A 26,638-nucleotide genomic window follows, 5' to 3' on the forward strand; every position below is an offset into this window, starting at 1 on the left:
CGTGACGTGTTTTTCATTCATTCGTGTTACTCAAATATGTGAACAAAAATGACTTAATGACAGAAGTTGGACGCCTGGCACATTCTGCGGGTTGAACCTTATCAGCCTGCACTCCAGCTCGTCTCCCGCCGTGTCCTGGAGGAACGACGGCACGCTCCTCAGTCCAGCAGGACCCCAGGGCCCCGGGCGACCGCTGGCACCGCACTCCCATCTTTCAGCCTCTAGAGGGAGCACTGACCTCTTGTCTTGTCAGCTCCTGGTCTCCTGTCACTCCACCTCCTGCCTCACTGCCCACCCACCGCCCACTTTACGCACCTTGGCCAATAAAGAAGCACCACAGTTGGCATCACAGCATTTTTATAGGTGCCTTTGACGCGGCACTGGTGGCTCTGTACCCCCTGCCACATATTTAAATGCTGAGACAGAGGAGTGTGTTTGTGTGACCGTGTACTCTCTCTCCTCTATTTTTACGTCACTCCTCCCACCTCCTTCTCTCTGCCTCCTCCCTCGTCTCTGACAGTCTGTCCAGATCATAATCCAGAGTAGCTCTCCAGTACAGTCTGTACAGTCCCTGCTCAGCTCAGCTCAGCTCACTATTCAAGGCCTGAAATGCTGGACGGGATTCAAGTTCCTAAAAACTGAGATCACATTTATGTCATATTTAAAGTCTCAGATCAGGCCAGTTTTTAGAGTTCTGAAATGAGGCAGATCATTGATATGTTCATGCATGTTGTTATACTGAAAATCACACAGACACGGCAGTTATAGATCTCCCAGAATCCTTCAGCCTCTTGTTTCTGAGAAGGAGTTCAGAATTGAGACATATTTGCCCAAACTGTACATCACAGCAGAGCAGAGTGCTGGTTAACGGGCTGTAAAACGTGGCTTTGGCTCCCCTGATGTGAATAAGTGGACTAAGACAAATGAGATGGAGGTTAAGCATCACTTTCCATGTTACAGATGTCTGAGCCAAGTGTGCCACTGTGCAAGCTGCTCCTGCAGTAGCAGCGGCTGCCAGCAGAGGGCGCAGGCACAAAGAGTTTTCTGTTCAGGGCCCAGTCAGCAGCATCACGTGGAGAGAAGACCCCATAACCTGGCAGCGTGAAGCAGAGGACAGTAAGCTGGCCGTCCTCATTCAGGGAAACAGTCGTCAACATGATGAAGTTTTATTAAGATCAGCGCAGAAGATGCTGGATTTCAAACTAAGATTTCCAAAAGATAAAATGATTCTGCTTAAAGCCGACTCCTTAGCTTTTAATGCAGAATCACTAAATGTGACATTGACCCCTGAAACTTAGTCTGTTTGAGTCGTGTGTCTTCACATTTCTCAGGCCCTCGTCTTTCCACCTCTTCATCACTCTCTCCTCCTCATCACAGTCTTGTCTCACCTTCTTGTGTTTCCCTCCTCTCCTTCCCTTTCCTCGCTCCTCTCTCCCGTTCTTCCTCCCTCCATCTTTTCTCAGCGTCTCTCCTGCCCTCCTCTCTCCCCAGTCTCCTCCTGGCTCCGACTCTTCCTCTCTCTCCTCTCCCTCACCCCGCTCCCTCCTCCCTGAGTGCTGCAGAAAGACACCTTTATACCGAGGCTCAGATTCCTCTTAATCTCAGCTTCACACATGTCAATTTTCACCAGGTGAATGTTATTGCTGTGCACTGAATGAACAGGTCCTGTTTGAAGTCACTTGCCAGCAACACTTTGGTGGAAATACCCCACACATCGCGTTCGTGCGCACACACGCGCCCACACACACACCTGAGGAAGACAGAGCTTTACTGAGCTTGTGTACTCACTAGACAGAGCAAATACCAAACAGCAGGGCGAGATGTCAGGTGTGCTTGCTGCTCACTGTTATTTTCTGTTGACCTACACAGTAAAATAAATACTATAATCTCCAAAACAGAACTATCATTGATTCTAACACTTGAACTCGGTCAAGCGCAGATCTTTAAAGCTGACATTTTTTTGCACATTATCTGCTGTCTGTGGTCTTATCCTCTTTAGGGCCTTTTATGCTGCGTCTACATACTTATTATGCTTTAGAAAGTCATATTAATGAGTAATAAGCTTAATATTGAGGACTGGGAGGAATGCATTCAGCTGGAATTTCTACCCAAAAGAAGAAATCTAAATTAAAGATGCAGGTACTTTATAAATGCAGACTGCAGTCAGGCAGCTTAAGTTAAAAAAAACATTTAGCTTGCTGATTAAAGTACCAAAGTGTTTATTGGGATAGATTAAAGACAACATTCCCATGATTACTTGTATGTCAGGGCAAAGTGTCATGTCTGTGGGGTGACAGTTAACAATGAAAACAGCTTTACATGCAGTCATGCTTGTGCACTTTATTTACCTTCTTTGTGCCATAAAGAGGCACCATCCTGCAGCTTGTCGCCTCTGTAAGGTCCAGACTGTTGGGATGGGAAGAAACTTTGGAATGACGAGTGACAACATCTAGCAAAGCCAAATTATCGGTCAGCCATGGCCCTCATGTTCCTCTAGCTGTAATGATATGTTAGGTTTTGGGTATGCGCAGTCCAAATCTGAGCCAGGGTACACTTAGACGACTGAGAGCGCCTCCTGAGCAGAGCTAAATCTGGGTGAAACTGAAACTGGGTCCCACATAAAGTATATAATTCTACATTTCAGGGCGGTTGGTCTTGCTTTCTAATAAAGGCAGCATGTCAAATAAAAATATATCAGACCGAGAGATGTGCTGAAACAAATATTCCAGAGAGACCTCATCATGATGCCACTCGCAGCTGAGCATGGAATCAGGAATGTGTTCCAAAAACTGGAAAAACAGCATGAAAGTACGTGCATTTTGAGGCGGATGTCTGCACTTTACGTTAGATATAAAGGCCTGAATCTTGAGGAGCGCCATGGACTGTGTGGGCAAAGTGTTGTGACACAAGTGTGGAAGAGCTGAAGAAGAGCCTGATGGACTGAAGTCTGCATCCAGAAGCTGGTTTTTATTTGCTGCTGTGATGCAAAGACATTTCACATTCCACAAGAAGTCCCCAAAAAATCAAGTTTAGTTCAGAAAAAGTCTGTGGAGCATTGAATCTAATCACGCAGGAGGTCCACTGGTGTCGCCCTTTCTGTGCACACAGAGGGGTGAAATGATTTACCACCCGTTAATTTCACCGTCATGACACGAGAGGCTGAGCAGTCTGAGTGTGGGAGGATTAACGAGCTGTTGTCTGCGTGCCAGCGGCGAACGTGAGACGGCCGACATGTGTCCGTGTGATGGAGAGGAGGAGGGGGCAGAAGAAGACAGAAAAAGGAAGAGGGAGGGTAGTATTTTCATTCTGCAGCATCACACTCACTCATCCTGCCGCCGTGTTTGGCTCGTGCTTTAATGGCCCGGATGGGACGGAGCTGAAGGCTGAGATGAAAAGCTCTTTGATGGCTCGTCAGAGGACGGACAGACCGGAATGAGCTCATGGCCACAACGGCTCGGATTGTTTTTATTGCTGGTTTTCCCTGACCTCATTAACCGGCCGCTGTGTCTGTGTACAAACACTGAAGGCTGCGTGTTCAGCCTCCTGTTTTGGAAATCAATCATTTGTTTTTCTCGTTTTTGATCTTTTGTGCTTCCATCTTTGGGACGACCGAGCCTCCAAACCACACGGGGTCCTGATTCCGTTCTCATCCTCCTCCGCCCTCCTCGTCTCTTTGAGTGGCCTCCTCCTCTGCTCCTCTTCCATGTGTTCACTATGGCCTCCGCTGTTGTATTGTCTCTGCATTATATGCTTCTTCCTCTTTTATATATCTCTCTAATTTAAGTTGCACGGGGACGTTTCTGGAACGCCCTGTTCACACACACAGTTATACTCAGTCAGGGTTGTTGGAGCAGCTCCAGCTGGAGCAGCTGCCGGTGAAGGCCCTTGCTCAAAGGCACCTCAGCTGCATTTGTAACAGCAGGCGCTGACCTTGCTCTTTGTCCACCCAGATTCACGCTGCCCTGCGAGTACGGGGATGAAACTGGAAGCTGGTGCCCTCTTCTTTAACCTGTAGGCCACCATTGCTGAAGTTACACAGATGTGGGGCTTCAGTCGACCTGCCGGGTTAATTTTTTGAACACTTCAATCTCATCATCAGCTCACTTGTAATACGCTGACATCATTTATGAATCCGGTCTTCAGTTAACTTTTGTTCTGTGAGTTTTTGTCCTACAAACAGTGCGTGTGAAATGCCCACATTTTCATGATTTCCTGAACACAACACCATAGTTGCTGAATTGCTCCAAATTTGAAACTGAATTGTCTCAGATGACGAGTTTATCCAGCAGGCTCAGTGTCCAGCCTATAACTTCACCAACATCATCAATACTGAAGGCAGAAGTGCTTCAGCTTGCTGATTGGATGTGCTTTATTGCAGTGCTGTTTGGGGCTTGCAGATGACTGTATTTCTAAAGTTTTTATATTTCCACTTTGACCGTTAAACGCTGCTGCTACACTAATAATTCCACTGGGATCATTTTCCAAGTGTCGGAAAGCTTCAAACGGTCATCTGAGGTGGAGAAAATAACTTCTGGGCACTCAGTATAAGCCTTTCCACCTCATTCATATCCTCCATCTTGCCTCTTGTTCCATCACTCAGCCCTCTCTCCTCCACCTCCCAGGTGTCTGCTTCTTCCTCAGGTAACATCGTCTTCATCCCCTCGGTCACATCATTCTCATATCCCAGGGTCCTCTCTGCTCCACTACTGTACCCGGAGAGAGGGCCCTGGTCTCAGCAGCTTCCTGTCTCACAAAAGACCCCTCTGTTTCCCCCCTCTGTGTTTCCTCTGCTGCCACCCCACCCCCTTCCTCAACACCCCTGTGGTACATTCCCTCCCTCTCCCCCGGTGCATTCCTCACTGACCTCGGCCGGCTGAGGAGTCCCTCTGTCAGCGGGCTCTGTGAGAGCGGAGCTGAGCCTCGACTGATCTGTGCAGGCAGCTATGAGGGTCTCTGTCGGCCTCGAGAGCCTTTTAAATATGACTCGAGTTAACTTTACTGCCACAAAACACGTCGTGAGGAGCTTGTTTTGCTGAGCTGTAAGTGCACCAGGACAGCATTCAGCACAGTATGCTCATGATAAAACCACCACATACTGTACATAATGTTAAATTCAAAGCTGTCAAAAGTTAAATTAGTTAGAAATCTACCTGCCATGGAGGTGTGATGGAGAAGTGGCTGAAATCTGAGCTGACTGTTTGGAAACAGAAGAAAAGAGATCCTAAACAGTGTTAAAAGGCACACGAGTGGAAGCATCGAGTCATTTAATCTGAGCTACACATTTTTGGCGTCCTTACAAAAAAATAATGAGTGTTAATGTGCGACTTCTTGCAGCCACTTACACCGGCTTTGTAGATACTTCAGCTCGTGAACTCAGGTGTCAGGAGGACCCACGCCGTCAGCCGGCTAACACGCTGGCACAGAATCCAAAATCCCAAAGTCAAACTCCCCGTCAGAAACAGCACAGACCCGTTTGACCACTGACCAGATGATAAAAGCAGGTTGTTTCACCGATGAGCTAAACTGTAGAGACGCTGATCTGTGATCAGGTACCATCACACTGGGACCATCAGAGTCTTTATTGTGGTGTATTAAACCTGATGGCAGACCTCTGTTTGAGATTTTAACCTCAACCCTAACGTGGATGTTAGGGTGAACACACACACACACACACACACACACACACACACACACACACACACAGATGTAACACTGTGTGAGTTCATCTTAAATTATCCCTGAAACATGTTAGTGCTTAAGTGGTTTAAGCCAGATTATAGTTTATTATACAGATTATAAGATCTCCTGGGTGCATTGGCGTTTTTTAATTGGAGCATTTTGCACTTCGGGCTGACGCTGAAATCGCGCTCGCATCAGGTGATCTGCTGCTAACATTTAATCATAGAGGCGTGCAGGGCAGCCATTATATCTGACAGCTCTTACACTCTTTACTCTGCTATTACCCTCCTCGCTCCACATGCTGCTGCAGCTCCCACCACCCCCGCCTCCTCCCCATCGTGCATTACGCTGCAGGTGCTGTTCGCGTTGATCAGAGCTGATGCTCGTGTTTTTGTGTTTTACACAGTGTCCAAACTTTTTTGGAGGCAGGGTTGTGTAACGATTCCTCACAGTCAGCAGACAAATGCAGCAGCGGTACCTCAGGTCATCTCGGCCTGGAGCCCTGTTGAGCAGCTGGTGTGAAAAAGGCCTTCAAGCCGCCGGCTGCTCCTCCACAGCTCTTTGTAATGGTCAGCTGGGCCATGTATAGCAAGGTGTCACTCTAACGGCAAAATGACCCACCTGACCTTCCCCTCGACCTCAGTGTCCGGCCGGCCGGTCTGGGTTGGGGCCAGGCTTCGCTGCCCTCTGTACCTTCACCGTTAAACCAGCTGAATGCTTCTGATGCTTCACATACTTGTTGCTTCTCCTCTTTCATCCCTTACAACAAGAAACCTCACAATGCCGGCTTGTTTTCAGTCTCTGAAAACTTCTGAAAATGCTCTCTGGTCTTGGTGCAATCAGTGAGAAGCTCTCTTTCTTTCAGGTGGACTGAAGAGACAAACAGTCTGTCAGGATTGGCTGTGATGGAGTGCCGTCCATCCAAGACGTCCCCTTGTATGCTGACGCAGGTCCAATGACTCTGAGTGGAAATATGCTGTAATTAACCCAACAAAGTGCTACACAGAGTTTTATTGTTCTAGCAGTTTTAGCATGGTGGTGTACAGCATTACCTCCTGTCTGTCGGCTCTCTAGTTTATTGTAACAGATGCGTCTTTGTGCGTCAGGGTTGTTTAAAGCAGCTCCTGTGTCAGACAGACAGGTGCACAGTTGTGATAAATGACTAAACTGTAATGTGAACAGGCTGTGCAGTAATGCAGTAAACATTTGAACAGGATGCAGACAGGTAATGCACATAAATGCTGTATATATAGCCTCTGTGATGAGAGGGCAGTTTCACCTGTCAGGTGTTCCGTCAGGTGTCAGGAACATCGACCCAAGCATTGATTAAAGGTCTGAAGGTGTAATTCTGATTGATGGAAAGCAGCAGCCTGTTCTGTGAGAGAAAAGCAGGATCATGCGAGTTCAGCTTTAGAAGAGGATGACGGTGGAAGCGTTTATTTTAAATCTCTGTAAGGGAATAAAAACTAATGCGTTTATATATCAGGACAGTACAGCCAGGGATTCGAGCTGGAGTGGCACCTTGAAGCTGAGGCGGCTCAAAGGGAAGCGAACCCTCACTGAAGCTCACCGTCAGACAGCTGGAGGTGACTTCATGTGTGGAAAAACCTGCGACTTTAACAAATATGCTGCTGTGTCAAAGACGCCGAGGTCCCGCCCTGTGTTTTAGTCAGTAGGTCAGTTAGCGACGCTTCCGTCCGTCCGTCCATCCGTCCGTCCACCTCCTCCCTCCCAGCCTCAGGTTCTTTCTGGAATCTCCATGTGTAAATACTGTTTGATCCCTCCCCCCTCCCTCCCTCACTTTCTCCCTCCCCTCACCTCTGTCCTCTCTCTCCTTCTTTATCAATGGCCCTCATTCATTCCCCCTCACCCTCTGCATGCCTGCGTGCCCCCCCACCACCAGCTCTCTGCCCACCCATCCTCCCCTCTCTCTCTCTCTCTCTCTCTCTCTCTCTCTCTCTCTCTCTCTCTCTATTCATTCCTGTGATTTTTCCTGTACCTTTCCACGGCCCAAGCGTCCCCTCCCATCTCCCTCCTCCATCTCTGGCTGGGTTTCATTTCAGGGATTTTGGTATTTAGATGCAGATCTAGATGTGGTTATTTCAGGCTTTGGCACTTTTCATCTGCATTTATGAGAAAAAAACTTACAATTCCAGGTGTTTCAGTGTTGTTAGATATGGATCCTCACTGCTGCTGCTTCAGTAAAGCACACTGAGGCTTTCAGTGTGGTGAATTTATGTTTTTAACCAGTTGTTCATGAAACCCGCTCCTCATTTATATCCTAAAATCATCTATGCTGTGGCTCAGTGCAGCATATTTTCCTCTTTCTGGTTCGTGCTAAATCACCAGTCCTTCTAAATGCCTTTTATTAGTGCAGCCATTATGCACCATCTGTGCAAATTACCTTCACACAGTGAGTAATTGTGCTAAATTGAGCACCTCGGCGTTCACCTATGGCTATATTTAACAGTAAAGGGCAAGGAAGCTGCGTTCAAGAACTGCTGCCCGCTGAAAGCCACAGTTAAACACGTACAAAAGAGGATTGCTGAGAATGAGAGGGGAGCGAACACACATTGTATTTTTGACTTAGTTCAATTCATCAAGTATCAAAAGACTCTGAATATACTGTGTGCTCGTATTTAAACTGCGTCTCTCTCACACAGTGTCAGACATCAGCTGGCACGCAAACTACAGCGCTGGCGAATACTCACCCCACGCAGAAAAACACACCCACTTAGGTGTACCCTTGCTGTACCTCCCCCCTTCGTCCTCCCTCCCTCCTCTTCCTCCTCTGCTGCCTATTTCGAGGTATGTGGTTAGCTGGGTGTGTTCGGTGGCCAGATCCAAAATCACTGACCCATTCTCTGTCTGAATTCCCTTTTTTCACCTGGCTCCACACACCTCCAGCAGCTCCACCAGGCCAAGCGGAGTGTGTGTGTCGGTCACACACAGATACGCACTTTTTGACCCCACTGCTAATGCATCAGAGTATCAGGCCTCTCTCCGTCTCCTCCCAGCCGAGCCCCTGCTCTGATCTATTTTGGTGTTTTGTGGCTGGCAGGGTGTGTGTGCGTTTGCGGCCCTGCCCAGTAAAATACAGACTTTTCAAGGAAGTCAGCAATATAATATGGCCGCTTTATTGTAATTACAAGGTTCCCCTTTTGGAAATAGCGCACAGAGAGAGCTGCCCACAGGCACTTGCTGAGTCCGTCTCCAAGAGCTAATGCCATCTCTTCTGCAGACGCCCTCGTCTCGGTCTCATCCATTCTTGAGGTCTGTCTTGCTCGCATTGCCCCAAACGTTGCCATAACAGGCGCTTCCATCAGCTGGATACTAGTCACCCTTTGACGTTACATCCAGCTCAGATTCCAGAGCTGTGTGACTGGATGGAGTGTCAGAAATCCCTTTGGTGGGTGGCCACGTCTGGTGCAGACCTTGTGGTCTCTGGGTTCTTATAACCCTTACATTACTGCCTGGCAAATTACAAGGCTTTATTAATTCAAATATGGCTGACATCAGAGCTTAATTGTGTAATTGAAGGGTTCGCATCAACCTGCTGCACAGATTTTCTTCTGGGCTGCACCAGCAGAAGCACCTGCCGTCTGACGCTGGGATATTTTACCCCGCCGTAACATTTCAGCAGCCTCACCTCTTAGTGAAGTGGTCACCGCGATGTGCCAGAGCTCTGTTTCAGGGTGATGAAGTCATGCTGCCGGTGGGGGCACACATGCAGTTACTGTCCTTTGGAATTTGTGGTACCTCCATAACGTGCACGCTCAGCAGATCGTGTGGATTATACAGGGTTGCTTTAGGCTGCGTTTGGTTAAGGGTGTGTGATGCTAAAACTGCACGAGACAGACCAAAGTCTTCTTTATGAAATGCAGGAACAGCAAAATAATAACGGGAGGCTGTGTTGAGCTCTTCAGGACAGATTTAATATACAGTTACTTTAATCTTACTTGGAGAGCAGAATTACAGATACACAGCTTCTAAATCCACCTTGTGTCATTAAAGGCACGTTACAGGACTATTTGCAGGTGACCAAATGTCTGAGGATACAGGCCTCGTCGTCGCCCTGTGGTTTACACAGCACTGCTTTTCAATTTTACACTAAGCTGCTCTGTTCTGTAATAATCTGTGTTTGACAGTCTTTCATCTTTCATCGTTCCAGGTTCTTACTTTGCTGCTGCTTTGTGAGAACGCAAAGATCTTTTTGAACATGTAGAGCAGCGCCGCCTGAACAAGCTCGTGTCAAACTGCTGGCTCAAAACAGCCACAGTTTCTTCCAAGGAATACGAGAACTCTGTAAAAGCATTACTGCACGTCTTTTTAATGCTACCTGGTTGCTCCTGCTTATGTTTTTTTACAGGGACACACAGCACGTCAAAGCAAAAGGAAGCAGGAAAACAAGCCGGCTGCTGCTAAAGCACCTGTTATGATGCTGATTTGAGCTAGAGAGGCACACAGCCGGCCTCGCTTGGATGTCAGAAGAAAGACGAGTGGATCAGAGCGAGGATGACGCTGAGGTCACGTAGAAAGCGACACACCTGCACTCGAACGATAACTGCTTCCTTTTCAAATCTGACCCATGTCACCATGTTGGCTTTTGAATTACACTAAAACCTCTGGAGTGATTCCAGCATTGGCATCCCAGCTGACATGCTTGTGGTCAAAATTCATGAATCAAATGTGATGTCACAGACGCAGCTGGTCCACATGAAATGAGGCTTGAAGGGCAGAGACACTCTGGGACAGCCACTTCAGTGGTTTAACCATGTTAGGGAGCTCTTTATGAGCTTCATATGAAACACTTTAAGCGGCATCGTCCCTTTGAAGCAGAGGGTTCATCACACATTATAATAATAAACTATTTATATTGTACGATTAATGCATAAAATGCAACACGACGAATTACAATGTGATAAAACGAGACAAGGACAGATCTGATAAAGTAGGATGCAACAAATCAAACAATAAGATACATCTCTCTTTTAGGTCATATCTGCTCACTTACAATCCCACGACATCTCCTTTTCATCTCATTTTCATCTTAATAGTATTAATTGTGGCAAAGAAAATCATAATACTCAACTGGAAAAGCAGAACTCAGTGATCAACAGGCTGCTGGTCCAGTCTGTGAACAGACCACACAAACCTGGAAAAGCTCACATCTGATCCCAGTCCCCTACACCTCCTTTCCCCCCTACGCCGCCTCATTCACTCAGATCTTCCCAACCCCAATATAACAACTGTACCAACTGAGGAGAACAAAAGCAATGGTTAGAACACAGATCCCAGACTTTGCTGTACATTTGGCCCAGACCACCAGTCTCTGTCCCAGATGAATACACGCATGCAACAAGTGGCGCTTCCAGTCCTTAAATATGAATCCTTTGGTGGATGAATGTTGCATATACCCACGTGCAAAGCCGAGCACAAACACATACCACAGATGTCTCTTGGGGTGTCTCTTTTTACGACTTGCGGCATCTACTTTCGGAGCACAAGGAGGCCAGAACCAAACATACATCTGTTCTCCAAAAACACTTGATCCAGTGTGTCTGGGAAGCCAAAATAAAAACCCAGAGCTGCCGCAGTGAGGGAGCGTTTCCTGGACTTTCTGATTTGGTATGAATAAGCCCACAGTGAAAATAAAAATGTGTACAAAAGGTACAAAATAACTCCCAGCTAGGCTTTCAGGTAAATGGTGAACTCTGGGTTGATATTGTTTACGTGTACTCCCTTTAATTGCATTAAATTCTCTCATATTTGGTTTCCTTTTCAGCGCTCCTGCTGTAATGTTCACCTCCTCTATCCTCATGTTTTTTCATCTTCTTTTACATCTGAGAACATGAAATGCTGTGTTTTCCTTCTGGTTTCCATATTGTTGTATATAGGTATAAAAACTGCCCTTTTTTCTCCTTATGATTCCTGATGGATAATTGCTGGATGCAGCAGCCTAGTTGATGGTTTCAGGGCATGATCACACAGCGGTCGCTCCTTCTCATTCTGCGTACATCAAAGCCTGCAGTTTCTTATGAGAAGGCAGCATCGTTTTCTTCTTTTAGCAGCCTTGTATGCAAACCCATAGACAGTACACTACCGCTGAACCCAAGCTAAAACATGGCCTGTGTACTGCAAGCGTGTCCCTTTCCTCTTCGCCTGGAATTTAGCATGCAAAAGACCTGCATTTTGGGGACATGGATAGTTCAGTCAGGCATCTTATGAGCCTCGTGAGTGGTTTGCACAAACCTGGAGAGCATCCACGGTGAGGTTTACAGCATATCAATTCTATAGTTCAACAGTGTGAATGATTGAAGCTGTCAGTGGGGAAGATGTTGTGCAGATATCCTTAAATTTGGCCGTCTTTAAATGAGCAAATAATAAATGTTTTCCTTAAAATTTCCTTCCAGTCGAGGTAGAAAAACCCTAAATACAGCCTGAAGACGCTAAAACTCGCCGCTGAAAGTCCAACTAAAGAAACTCTTTAGCTCTTTGTTAGGGCAACCTCAGAATAAGTTTGGCTTTTAATCATCACTCAATTCAGCAAAAATGTGATTTAACAGTTGAATAAGTATGAAATGATATGTTTCTTTCTTTCTTTCTTTCTTTCTTTCTTTCTTTCTTTCTTTCTTTCTTTCTTTCTTTCTTTCTTTCTTTTTTTTTTTACAAATTTTAGTGAAGCTTGACCATCTATCAGTCGAATTGATAGAGCAGCTGCTGTTTGTCCTGTTACTGTTGTTTTGTCATATTGGTGCATATTTTCTCAACCTGCTTTTTGTACGCTGGTGCATTTTTGTGTCTGTCCTACCAAACATTTACTGTCCTCTCACTGCTGCACTCAACAAAAACAACAGGCTTGCTGCACTGACGCCAGTGTCCACTTTGAATGCAGCATGTTTGTGTTTCAGTCTGCAGTTTACATCTTATCTTCACTGGAAGCGATTTCCAGTTCTGATTTTTCTCCTGCTGGGTCTGACTGCAGCGCACTCAGAATAACTGACCCTGATCCATAATCACACTGTGTCCTTACAGAAAAGAAGCCATAAACAACATGTTGTCAAAACCTTGAACACTGATTTGTGATGTATAATATCACCCTGCAAACACTCAAAGAGAGAAGCTGTTATTTCAAATTTTATATTCAAAAGTTGAAATCTTTAATAAAACTTTCAACATTTCAAATTTCATTTGCAATCTTATGATTAATCTCATTGTGGGTCACCTTGTGTTCACAGCCCATCATAGAGAGGTTTGATCCACATGAGCAGCTGAACGTCCTGCTAAAAAGCTGCAGAGGAAGACGCTAAAACCCGTCTCGCTGCACGCTGTAGAGAGTACTGACCTAACAACTCAAATCTAAATGAAAAGAAACTTTCCAATGCTTACAAAAGGAATGCATCTTATGCACGTATGAGGCACAAATGACTCATATGTTTCATGCTGCACATCCATTTTTCCACCAGTGCAATGCAAGTCATGAACGTCCAAACCATGGGATGCTCAAACAAACCTCCAAACCTTCACTGATGTATTTTACACTGTGAGCTTAATATTGGCAGAGCTGCAAACAAAACGCAGCATTGCAGTGTTGAAACAGACTTTCAGCTGCTTTCTGTCTTCACTATATATTGTTTTTTATTTAATATGAGGTGAAGGAAAATTTAGCTTTACTGTTTTTCTCCTTTTCTTTTTTTATATTGTTGCTAAGTCCCCAAATAAGGGGAATTATCGTGAAAATACCACAGAATGCAAACACACGCCCCTCCTTAACCCCCCCGAGAATCAAACAGACATTTGGGGGCGTGAATGGTAGTGAGAAAGAGTGAGTGGTATAGAGCATCAGGGGATAATTATGCTTAATTACTGCTTTCTGGATGTGGAGTCTGCATTCAAAGAAAGTGACTAACCATGGGCTGTGCGACTGCAGAGACGTTTACAAGGCAGACGCTGGGCACAGGGGATGGCTTTGAAATACAGACGATGCTGCTGGGAGTGACAGGTAGGGATATGAAAGCGACTTTGAAGTTATGAAAGGAATGTCTCTCTGAGATTATGACTAAAGCTGGTTTAAAGCTCAGAGCAAAGAGCGTGCTGTTTATGCTGTTTTGGACTTTCAGGTGTTAAAGATACGACTAAAGCACATATGGTCTATATGGTTCACACAGTGGGATGACAGAATATCACAATAAACTGTTAATACTGTATAACAAAATCCAATACAGTAACCTTACTGTAAATATGACTTTTGTGAAGCTTATAATGTGTTGCTAACGCTGACTGGATATTTTTTTGACAGTGCTTTGAGATGCTTTTGGAAATTTGTTCATTAACTTGTGATGCAGTATTTCTAAGCTGGAAAGGGTGTTTGGTGATTTTCTACTTTAATGGGTTATTTCTAAGATAAGATAAGATACAACATTATCAAAAAGAGACGTAGAAAGGAACAAATAAACAATAAAAATGGATACAAAATAAAAATCAGCTGTATGTTTGTACATTATATACAAAAATAGTATAAAAAATAATATTGCCTTGAATATTTGAATTGCACATTGGAGAATTTGGATAATAAAAGACAGTGTTTACTTTCTGAGACTGATCCATGATATTAATTTATCTAATACATTTTCAATAATGGAAATGACTTTGAAATATATAAAGTCATTTCTAGGACTGGGAAAGGCAGCCCCCCCCCCCCCCCCCCCCCCCCCCCCCCCCCTCCTGCAGTCAGCCCTGGGAAAGGAGCTGGCAGGAGAGTTCATGGTGTCTGGGCCTGTGTCCTGTTTGGACTGAGCATGAAGACGTAACAGAAGGACGTGTGGGTCCCTCACCTGCAAGGTGCAGAGGTTTGGTGCATTGGCTGCTGCAGCAGGTGAAGGTTGGGTCCAGCTGTGCTTCCCCTGCTAGACTGGTGTGGTATGGTGCTCGTAATGGACTGGAAGGTGTCTGAATAAGCTGTTGCTCCACCACAAGTCAGCAGCACAGCTTCATAGATTCTTCAAGTCTCTCAAATTCCACTGAAGCTATGGGACACTAATGTCTTCAAGTATTGTACAAATGTTTTCACTTGGTTTTGATCGAGAGAAATTTTGGACCTAAAATTGTTCAGAGAATATTTTGTTCTAAACATCCACAAACCTGTGCTAATTGTTTTGACCTGTTGTATATGCTAAGCATGTTTTACCCGAATGAAACAGTCAGATGCTCAGTTTTTAATTGAAACCCTATGAACTTATAATATATCCTTTAAATTGTAAAAATGTCTACAAAATTATTTTTTAAAAATGAGAGTGATAGATAATTGATTGAACTGACTTAGACTTGACTCGCAGAGCTTCATTACACACAACACACTGATTTACAAACCATCTGCACTCATTCCTGTCTCTCACTGCGCTTTCATCCCTTTCCCTTTCCCTCTCTCTTTGCGCACCTGAGCTGATGCTGCAAAACAAGGCCACGTGGGACTGACCAATCAGAACGAGAGGAGGGCTCCGAGGATTGGTTGATAGGGGCGTGGTGAGTAGCGCGGACAGAAGCCTGATTGGCTGGCCGGAGGCTCACTCTTCTGTGTTGGCGCAGCGCGGTGCGCGGTCCCGCTGTCACATTGCATTTACCTGAAGTGTTCTTCGTGGTTTAATAAAGCCAGAATTTTCATCCCACAGATACAAGAACAAGACAGCAGGAAGCAGAAAAGGTAAATCCTCTGCCTGCTCTTGTCACTAAGTTATTTACTTTTTGAGCGAATCAAAGACGGAGAGAAAACGGTTTTCACTGCCTGCCGTGAGTTCAGTGAGCAACATTAAAGCACCTACTCACTGAAAAGAAAGACGCCATTGTTGTGTGCGGGGTGAAATATTTGTGTAGGCCTATCATTAAAAACGTTCAGTTCACACTCTCAGACGCTTCTCCGTACACGTAGATCTACGTGCGACGAGAGCGCAATTACGCACGCCCTCTTTCTCTCTCACTCCCCCCCTTAACCAGTCACTCTCTCTCTCTCCACACACACATACACACACGCTCTCACTCTTCGTGGGAGTAAGTGTGTAAGTAAAGAAGGGGAGAGGGAAAGAGAGAGAAGGGAGAGAGAGCGTGATTCCAGGTCTCTCTCTGCTGCTCGCTCCACTTTGGGTACTTGTACCCAGTCTGACTCAATGGGGCTCTAGCACTAAGGGGTTAAACGTTAAAATAAAAGATATTTATTCATCCCAAACCCCCTTTAGTGTTTAGGTTTGTGCATTAACATAGACAGAGATAGGTAACTCATTACGGAAAGTCTCCGGGAGAGAGGTGTATACGTCTCCAGAGGCGTGCCTTTTTGTCTATTGCCTCGCAGAAGGTTCAGTCGGATCCCTGTCGTCGGCTGGCTCTCTGTGAGAGGATAACTTCCACCATATCCTGCATTTACAGCTCAGCCAGGCCGGCAAACTACTGCAACACTATGGATACTGGAGATTGTCCCTTCCGGAAGAAACGGAGACCATGGCGCATGGACTTCTCATCCCTCGCCTTGGTAACGGTGGCGCTCGCCGTGTGCCAAACGACCGTGGTTCGGGCAGGTAAAAAGTTTTCTCTTATTCATAGTTGTGGTGTTTATTGTGCGTTTTAAACGAGACTTGTTCAGATGATTTTGCTGTCGCGTGATGTTTTTTTTCCGTTGCAAGCGTGTTCATTCTTCGTTGTCTTCATGGATTTGCCGTGCGTGGTAGATGTACACCTCATCCATGAGCGAACATTTACGCACCTGACACGCATCTTTACTTTTTCCCCGAGAAATGTTGTCATCAACAGCCCAACAGCAGAACCACGCAGTATCCAAACATGTAAAACTGTTTGGAGGTTTCTACGTCAATACCTGCACATTTAGAATTGATCTCTGCTGTCAACACAGACTCAAATTCCTAAAACATCCCAGGTCGACTTGTGTTTTCTGCTCAAGGCCTTGAAACTGACAAAAGTTAGTTGAAAATATGAAGTCATGTGAAGGAAATTTTAACTGTCCCATAATGGACCGTGCAGAATTTAGGCGATTTTAGGCGCAGGGTCTCTACAGATCCATGCCGTTTCTCCGTTTTTTGGATTGAACAGACACTTTTTCCTATGGAGAAGCTGAAGTCTCACCAGCCTTAACATACCCTGTCCGATAATGGACGTTACGCACGGTCTGTTACCGAGCAGCGCTCAGAGAGGAGAGGCTTTTAATAGCCGTTTATTCTCTCCTTTGCTGCAGGAAAACATAGAAAGTCGTAATTATGCTTCGATCAAAAGTGTTTTGTCTCTTCTCCTCGGCTGCCTCCCTCTCTCGGCGTGCATGGAGTCTGCTGACAGGTGTCATCACACCAAATGTTGCGGTCGTAGCCGCTGAGCTCAAATGTTCCTGGCGCTCGGGTGCTTTTTAGTTATTTTGACAAATTTACCTGATGTTGACATTTCCTGTTTATCTTCCTATAAGCTTCATGTACTTTTAAGAATCACATTTACTCAGGGCAGGGTGATGCTCTTTGAACGCACCCTTATCTGCAGGGGGCATGGGGTAGGACGGTGCAGAGAGCTGCTGCAGTCGCTCTTTGGAGCTCTATTGACTAAACATCCCGTTTACGATATTTGAAGCCTGCTAGAATGTTTTCCTTATTGCAACTGGATGCTGACCGGAGCATAAACTGTGGATAGCCAGTGAGGCAGAGTGGGGCTGGCGGAGTGTTTACCAGTTCAGCCTGTGCACCCGTCCATCCATCACTGCCCCTGGCTGTCCAGGGAGGAGGGATTTCTGCATCCAGTTTGGAGGATGTGGCCTAAGGACAGTTTGCGTTTTTCCATCAACAGAAAATCAGATCATGTTTGTTTTAGTTTCAATAGTGATAACAAAAATAAGTACAATCATATAAAAGAATCCTTTTTCAGATAGGAGAGTTCTGAAGACCTTAGACATATTTCCCAGCGGAAAATCATCAGTCCTAAAGTTGTGTGCCCCCTCTTCTCATCTCACACTCCGCAGTTTGCGATAAACTCGCCTGACAGGAATGATCTGTATGCGCTGCAGTTCCCTGACCGGCCGCTGGTCGTCCTGAGTTATTTTTAACACAGAGAATCCATTGATTCACCTGAGTCCAGATCAGCTCAGATCTGACTGAAGACTTTTGACGCGGAATGGCACGCGGCAAGCCATGAAATAAATGAAGTGATAATAAAGATAAACCATCGCTTTGAAAAGTGCAGCAGCTCGGCTTAAAGTCGTGGCGTCTGAACATGAAGTTTTGTGAGGTTTCAGTTTACCTTTAAAATAATGAACTTGTGATTTTGGTGGATCTGAAGCTGCTTGGAAATTATTTCCAGATTTGATTCTGTTTGTTGTTGGTTTGATTTCTTTGGCTGAGACGCGTCGCGCAGGTTTTGAACAGAAAGCAGATTGAGTTTACACAAACGCTTTTGGAGAAATAAATTTGCTTGAGAAGTTTCAGTTGACAGATGCATCAATGGCTCTTTATTCTTCGTTTGGATAACTTGCGGGGACAGCTGACGGACCAAGGGGGCTTTTGTAACATAAATTGCCCCCCTCCAGTGTATTCTTTGGCCCCGTTTCCAATTTCAGATTGCGAGAGGCGATTGCACCTTCCCGTCGTCTCCCGTGTGTATTTTGGAGGCGGAAGCCTGAGACATTTTTGCTCTTTATGAATAGGTTATTATGCGGCGGAGCACCTCGGTCGCAGGGCTTTGGGAGTGAAAGCGTTCAGTGTGTCCGTGTCTGTGTGCGCTTTGTACAGTTCTGTTTGTGTATATGCGTCTGTAAGCTATGGATGTTTTTTCTCAGTTCAGGGTGTGGAAATGTATGCCATCTGTGTGAATGTAGCTCTGTGTGAAACACCTCTGCCAGGCTGTATTTTTCATCTTAAATGATGCTTATGCTGATAGAGGCGCTGTGCGCTCAGAGGTGTTCGTTTGCTTGTAGAAAAAGTTTTTTTCTCTCTAATCATCTGACTCTGTGATAAAGTCACAGTGACGCAAATTAAACACTCCTCTTACTAATAAGCGCGTGCCTGGTCACGCATAGCCTCCCTGCGCGCTCGCGGTGGATAATATATGCGCATGGTTGGCCAAAAGCGCTGGACCACTGTGCGCGCGGTGCGTCTATTTGCGCGTTCCTGTGCGCGCAATGTGGCGCAGCCGCGCAGATGTTAGTGTAAACTGTAAGAGCGCCCCACCCAAGCAGTGAAAGACCGATTTAGAGAAGAAAGTGGTCAGAATCTTTCATGTTTATTCTCTCTTCTCTGGGAGAATGAAGTCTAAAAAAAAAAAAAAAAAGGAGGAGGGACGGATGAAGGACAGCCATTACCCAGAGAGCAGTGGGCCTAGACAGGCATGAAAGCCCAGTTTTGTTCAAAGGAGAAGAAAATCAGAGGGCAATATTTTCTTGACATGGATGTTCCTCAACCTCATTTCAAAGCAGAGCGCTCCTCAAAGGGCAGTCTGTCTCTGCCTTGGCTAAACATAACCTCTCTCTCTCTCTCTCTCTCTCTCTCTCTCTCTCTCTCTGGTGAATAGAGCTCCTATGTGGGGGCAGAGCAGAGTTTGACAGTTCATCCCTGTGACTCTCTGGAAGTGTGCGGTATTTCAGGCTTCTGCTGATCACATGTGACTCAGACTGGGAGCTTTAAATTTGTCCCTGATTTTTTTTTTTTTTTTATGCTTTGTCATAATTTTCCCATGGGCCCCTGTGACATCATCATCCACATCCATATTCTCCCCCTTTCTTTTTTACACGTATCTGTCAGCTAGTCAGATGTCTCATCCCCATCAGATGATGATGAGATGATGAAGAGCTGTGGGCCAAAACCAGTATGATTTTGCTTTGCAGCCATGTAGTCATGAGATAATTTGTTGGACAGGAATTGGATTGAGTTTTTAACTCATCAATCATCTGCCTTTCCTCTTCAAAATTAGAGTTAGTTCATGCAGACTGACCTTATATAGCATCAAAGCTTAACCATAAACTTAACCATGTGTAACATAAGATTGTTGTGTTGGTGGTGGAGAGCAGCTTTGGAGGACAGGCAGTCTGGGAAACTGAGTTCAGGGCTTTATGTGGCCTGTTAGCATGTCCTCCAGTTTACAGACTATTAACAGAACAGCTGAATATGTGAACGCTGTCATAGTGACACACACTGACACAGGCAGCTTTAGGCTTCCCCAGCGTGGGATCCATAAAGTTATATCTTCTCTCAATCAGGACCATTGAGAGGCTTTTCTGTGACTGTAGGCTTCACCGTCACTCTCAGTCTCTCTCTTCAACCACAGATTTAAAATCACATCATTTGCAGGGACAGATAAGACTCAGACTGTGGTTGTAAAACACAAACATGCACAAGTCAAAGGAATCAATGTGAGGCCTCAGTTCTAAACCATGACATCCCCTCAAACTGTGAACTCATAAAAGCCTTTCTCAGACAAAACCACATTAGCTCTGCAGACTTCAGGGAAGACTGCGAGTAGAAGATAGCTCTTCCTTCTTTCTCGGTTTCGTAGGTGATGATTTTGTGGTTTCTCTGTGTGTGGATAGTTAGGCGTCGTTGCTCCGAGGCATTCTGTTTGAGCAGAAGATGTACAAGGACGGCAGGAGAGTGTGCCAACTTTATAATGACAGACTGTCTGTATAGGATGCTATTCCGAGTCACTGTTATTTTCCTTCTTCTAGGAAGTCGGTGTAGGAGGGTGCGGAGCCCAGCTGTGTGTTTTTACATGTAATGTTAATGTACATCTCTTTTCCAGACTCCTGTCCTGTCTATCCATTTGAAAATAGATTTAAATGTTGGTGTAAGCTTGCCTGGAAATGGACTTCAGTCCAGCATATATTAGATTTGACAGCAGGGTTTAAAACATAGAGAAAACACACCAAAAAGTAAGTGATCACAGGGACGGTACCTCTCCCTGCTGTTTCATCACTTATCAGGTGGCCTAATGCAATAATCCCCAGTTATTTAACAATATAAGTAGCATGAAACAGTACTTTATTCTTTCTCCATGCATGTTTCTTCCTGATTAGGCTCTCTGGGTGGAAGGCAGGGAAGCACCTTGGAGTCATTGCATCCTGTAATATAATGTCAACCCGACTATGTGTTGCATTTAAACTGCTAAATGCAATCAGCATAAATGAATAAGTGTTGGCACCATTAGTGCAGGAACAAAAAATAAATACAAATACGTAATTAGTCTTGTTGAGTGTTGTTCTAAGATCCAGACACAACACGCTGCAATCAAAGTCCACTGCAGCGCTCTTCAGCCGCCATCTCTCCTCACTTTAGTTCGTGCAGTTAAATTGCTCCAATAAAAATCCTCAGAGTGCGGAGCAGATTTCTGACGTGGGGATTTCCACACTGAGAAGTGTCACTAGAAACAGTGATGATGATTATTTTGTAATGCTGGCTCACTGCTGTTCCACTCCTCTTTTTTATAAGTCTGACTTGTCACCTCTCGTGTAGAAGATGTTTGTTTGTTATAAATGTATTGTCGGTACCTTACGCTGGTCCTCGTTTAGCAAGAAGGATTCGACCAGACAGATCAAGCATCAGCGCTCACCAGTTTTCAGAAAGCAAATTATAATTTTGCGCTGTTTTGCTGTAAAAAAAAAAAAGAAAGAAAAAAAAAGGTCCAGTTTGTGGAAATTGGCAGTTTTAAGTCAATTATATTTTCAGCAGTAAAACTTAACATCAGCTGAACCTGAATAAAGTTAAGTGACCATGAAGCAATTTAACACGCATTTCCTTTTATAGCAGCATATGAAGACAGTGATTTTGGACTGTGAGGTTTTTATGCTGTGAAGTCTCTCCACTCAGCTGTTCTCTGCGTTTAAGGGCGCTCACCCTCCAGTAAGGGCACTCACAGGTGCCTTGGTCAAGGGCACTGACAGGAGAATTAACCTAAGAAACACCAGGAGAACATACAAACTCCTGGCCCTGGCTGGGATTCAAACCCAAGACCTTACCTCTGTGAGGTGACAGAGCTCCCGTGTTCTGGGCCTAAGACAGGTTTCTAATTTGTGCTCTTGCTGGCTGTCTGTCCCATGTGATAGTACGTTACAGGGAACCACTGACTGTCTCCTGGTCAGGGCCCCGCGGCCCCACGTAGGCCTTGTGGTGTCAGCATCCACCCTCAGATCCAAACTAAGACTGCGGCCACCAGCCCTGAAACCACACGAGACTCCGGCACGATACACGTTGGCAGCGTCATAGCGGCACACGCAGACTGGCACCGACCACATAATGGTACACAGCGGACAGTAGACGGCTCGGGCACATGCTGGCAGCAGCTCCTCAAAGGAGGTAATGAAGAAACCACATCGGGCTGCACTACAGTAAAGGCTGGCACTGCCCTGCAGAGACGGATAAACCACACAGACTGAGGGATTCATTAGTAATGATACTCTAAAATTAGTGCTGGTGGAGGCAGGTGCAAGAAGAAGAAGGCACAGCATCAAAAAGCTCAAGCTGTGACCTTGTTAGTGGCAAAGAAGTCGAGTTCTTTGACCATGAGGGGTTGGACCTGGAATGCAGATCCATTAATATATAATCAGTGTGTGTTTCTACTCTCATGCATGACAGAGGTGGTCGGTCCTTTTCTCCTCAGTGTGTAATTATGTTGTAATTATGCTGCATGCAAAGGCCCACAGGCAGGCTCATATGTGAGAAATCATCCTGCTGTCTGCTTTTTTTTGTGCTTTACACTGATTATTTCACTCACTTTGTAAGAGTTTTAAGTCACAGTCCAGTTTGTGCTTGAATTACAAAAGTTGTTATTGAATTATATTGCTGACTTTGACTTTAAGTTAGATTATAGATCCACATTAAGCTGTTCAAACGCTCTGGTGTCACTGACGTCGAGGCTCAGATTCATTTTTGAATCTCTTGTTAAATCTCATTTCCATCCTGACAGTGAGTCACCTGGTGTTATTGGGGGAAATCAGTGAAACATCTTTAGTGGATATTATCATTAATATGTTCCCAGTCCCCTTGCCTCTCACACCTGGGTCAGGATTTACTGACATTCATCCAGCACAAAGCATAGTTCTGTGTTGGCATCGCTGCTTTTGGAGCAGCTAGCCAGACACTGTCACATGATGTGACATCTACATGATAATTAACACCCCACTGACAAGCCAAACCCTCATTTCATGCCATATAAACAATGTCAAGTCTAATAACCCCCTTTTTATAGCATGGGTGCTCATAATGGATTTTCTGTCTGTGTACATGAGGCATTATAAATAAATCGTAACTATAGAGCACCCTGTTGAAAATTACAACCTGCAGGCGCTCATACGCCTCGCCATCGCGGTCAGCTGGGTGGACGGGGACACAGCTGGTGATTTCGGAACAACTGGAGTTTAGTTCACGCCGACTTGCAATTTTGAAATTAGTTTTATATTTAACTTTCTGTCATTTGTGTCCTCATGTCCCCGCCGTCTTTGTTCTTTCTTAGAAATGCCAAAGGAGTCCAGCACTCCTGAATCTGTGCATCCGTTTGTATGTGTGTGCGTTAATCTGAGGTCAATATTGCACGTCGCCCTCGCTCTGTGTGTCTAACACTGTGGTCGTTGTGTAAAGGTGAGAGGTGAGGGGTCAACGTGTCAGCTGGAGTGTGTGTCTGGTATTTGGCACAGCTGTACCAAAAGAGGAAAGGGCGCACGCGCACACACACACACACACACACACACACACACAGAAATTGTTGCACATCTAAAGCAGAAAACTCAGAGAGGAAATAAAGTTTGAAGTCTGAAGTGAACTGAGAGTCACACCGCTGTCACCTCACACAAGTCTGCAGTAACACAATGACCCAAGCCTCATAGTGTGTGTGTGTGTGTGTGTGTGTGTGTGTGTGTGTGTGTGTGTGTGTGTGTGTGTGTGTGTGTGTGTGTGTGTGTGCGTGCAATATACTCATGTGTCAACATGGAAACATACAGTATGCACAACCTTTAATTACATCACCCAGCACTGTCTTTGACAGTGCATGCTGGGATGGGCTTGAGCCCAAAGTATAGGTAGGTATAGAGATGGATGGAGGCATTGAATATATATATGATAATCACATGCTATCCCTCATAGGAGTCCCTTATTCCTATTATTTCATTAATTTGAGGTTGCCTACTGTTTCATTTCGGCTTCATGAGAAACCCAACAACCGTCTTGACCAGTGATTCTGACGCGTTGTGTATACAGGGTCTAATCTGTGTGTCCATCTGCTTTGTGTTCAGACGTTTGTGTGTCCTGCTCGTCGAGTCGTTTACCCTGACAGAACGCACAGACTCTGCTTAATAGTCACTCGTTACTTAAGCATTAGCATTGTTTATCTCTCACTCCTCTAAGTGTGTCTGTTTGCACAGTCTGTGTGTGTGTGTGTGTGTGTGTGTGTGTGTGTGTGTGTGTGTGTGTGTGCGTGTGTGTGTGTGTGTGTGTGTGTGTGTGTGTGTGTGTGTGTGTGTGTGTAACATCATGTGGCTGCAGCCCTTCAACAGACTATGACTGTGCTGGTTAACACTGGCGCCTGTCACCAGGTTCATTAAATCAGATTTAGCTCCATCTAGTGGCAGCTGAGAGGAACTACAGTAATATAAGCACTGCTGAAAAATCCTGCAGTTTTTGCAGCACACCTCACTTTACAGTGCCCATCTCAGCGAAATGATTGAACACTGGATGGATTATCTAAGAAATTTTTTGGGCTTCAGTAAAAAAAGTCCCTTTTTCAAAAGTTCTGAATTGTTGGTATTTTGAAGATTCTGCAAAATTCTCCCCAATAATAGAACAATTTCACATTCAATTACGTCTAATAAGCAACATCAGGTGAATGAGTTTTAGTGATTCAGGCACCAAATTAATGTTCTAACATGAGTGCCACACTGAAAATGGCCTTTTCATTTCAGGCAGAGCAGCTGTCAGCATTAACTGTACAGGCTACTGTAATCTTTACCTACAGCACTGGCTGTAACTGCCCTCACGTGCCTGGGAGCCCTGTTTCCTGTCTTAATGACACCAGTGTAATTGCCTGCGTTTACATCAAAGGGCTGCAGCCATCTGTGAGCGCTTATGGTAAGAAAGACCGATGGAGCGGGAAGAAGGAGAAGAAAGAAAGTAAAGAGAGAGTTTGTGCCCCCTGGCTCTGTGTTTTCCTACCTTGTCTAGTTTCATATTTGCCACTCCTCATCTTGTGATGTGTACTGGTGCCGTTTTCCGTGCCTGGCCTCTGTGAGTGTGTACCTCTGTGGCCCCGTGTGTTATTTTTGTGGGTGTGTTTTTGTCGTGATTGTGGTCCTCCAGGCAGGAAGGGCCCCGGCTGCAGATGTTAGCCGGGCAGGCAGCAGGGAACAGAGCGCCACATTGTACTGGGTGTGCTGGGGGAGCTTTGGCTGCAATCTGATCCACTATCCTGCCATCACAGAAGCATGCTGTCTACTGTCACTGCCTGCCCCCCAAAACACACACACACACACACACACACACACACACACACACACACACACACCTTTGCCTGAACCTCTCTCTCCCACCTTCATCCTCTCACTGCCCTCCCTCTACCTCTTTCTCATTCCCAGCATTCCTGTGCAGATCTGCATAATATGGAATAAAATTCAATGCACCTCTTTGAAAGTTTCAAAAGTCTGGAAATTGCACTCAAAGTCAGACGGTTCACTTTCATTTTCAATATATATAATCAATATAATTTTATGGACTGACTTAGTTGGGAAAACAGTCTGATCAAGACTTTGCTGTCTGGATAAAAGTACGGAATTTAAAAGAAGGAACCATAAATGAATAAGTGCATTTCCTTATTCCTCTTTTCATCCTCCTCTCAGCATGCCCCTCCATAACTTCACTAACTAATCTCCCCTCTGTTCATTTCTGCCTTCAAGCAGCTGTTTCTGAGCTTCTGATGGATGGTTAATGTAGCATCACAATGCTGCTCAATCTAACTCTCGCTTCCCCTCCTCCTTACATGTTGCTTATACATCCTTCTCTTTCTCCCTTCCTTCCTCACTCCACCTCTTCCTCTTACCCCCCTCCTCTTCCTCTTTCTCTCCCTGGTGTAGAGTGACGTTAATGGACTGAGGTCTAGTCTGAGGCAATATTAATGCACCATTTGCTCTGTTGGAGTAAATATTACCATCTGTGGGCCCGTTTGACTGACTGTTGACTGTGAGACGCTGGGTGTCACCTAAACAAAAGCACCACTGATGGGCTCAGTGTGATTTTAGGACAAACACAGGGAAACTTCAGGCCAAAATAAAGCATCATAAATTCCTGCACGTTGAAAAGGTTTTATATGCAACGTTCCTTCATATATTCATGCATGTCAGTTTCTGTTTTTTCACAATAAAAAGAGCCACAGTCTTTGACTACATGCGCCTACTTTCATTTAATTTCTGATGATCAGGAGTGATTGTTTGATCAAACAATTGCAAGGAAACATTTTGAAAGAGTTTAATTAACATCAGCATCACCCAAAGTGTTGCCTGGTGTGTTGCTGACGCACTGGTTGTCCACCTCCTTACTGTGCCAGTAGGTCACATATTCAGCATTTGTGGCGATGAGCTCCTAACACTCATCATGTGAGGGTTAGTGCCGTGCTGTTGTATGTTCTGTTGTACAGCATGCTGAGGTGTGTGTGATTACATACTTCCTGCTTAAATATGAGTCCTTTTAAAGCACCTGCAAATTAGAGTTTATTAAAGTGGCTGCTGAATGAAAAATGAAAGCAAGCGTTTAGCTTCATTGCAGGAGGGCTCGGTTGCATCTTTTCATCAGTGCCAATGCATCACCGCCACCATAAGTTTATTATGAGAAATGCCACAGCGGGCCTGGCAGCAAATGAATTTCATTGGCTGTTAACAGCAAAGTTAGCTCTCTGGTGCACCTCAAACACAGGAAGGCTGGCCAGGACCGAGGAAGGATAAGTTGCTTCAGGAAAA

The 26,638-nt window shown here is 45.2% G+C and overlaps 1 protein-coding gene across 1 annotated transcript in view; it reads left to right on the forward strand.

Annotated features, from left to right (window-relative positions):
• The first annotated feature begins 15,922 nt into the window (after positions 1–15,922).
• Positions 15,923–26,638, forward strand: part of col11a2 (collagen, type XI, alpha 2) — a 42,565-nt gene continuing 31,849 nt past the window's right edge. The window contains exon 1 of the mRNA XM_070984770.1: positions 15,923–16,244. Within this exon, the coding sequence (XP_070840871.1) occupies positions 16,127–16,244 (118 nt within the window). The 5' untranslated portion in view covers positions 15,923–16,126. The remainder of the gene's footprint in view (positions 16,245–26,638) is intronic.

Source organism: Chaetodon trifascialis, chromosome 17 (genome assembly GCF_039877785.1).
Source record: "Chaetodon trifascialis isolate fChaTrf1 chromosome 17, fChaTrf1.hap1, whole genome shotgun sequence".
In the NCBI taxonomy this organism is placed as follows: Eukaryota; Metazoa; Chordata; class Actinopteri; order Chaetodontiformes; family Chaetodontidae; genus Chaetodon; species Chaetodon trifascialis.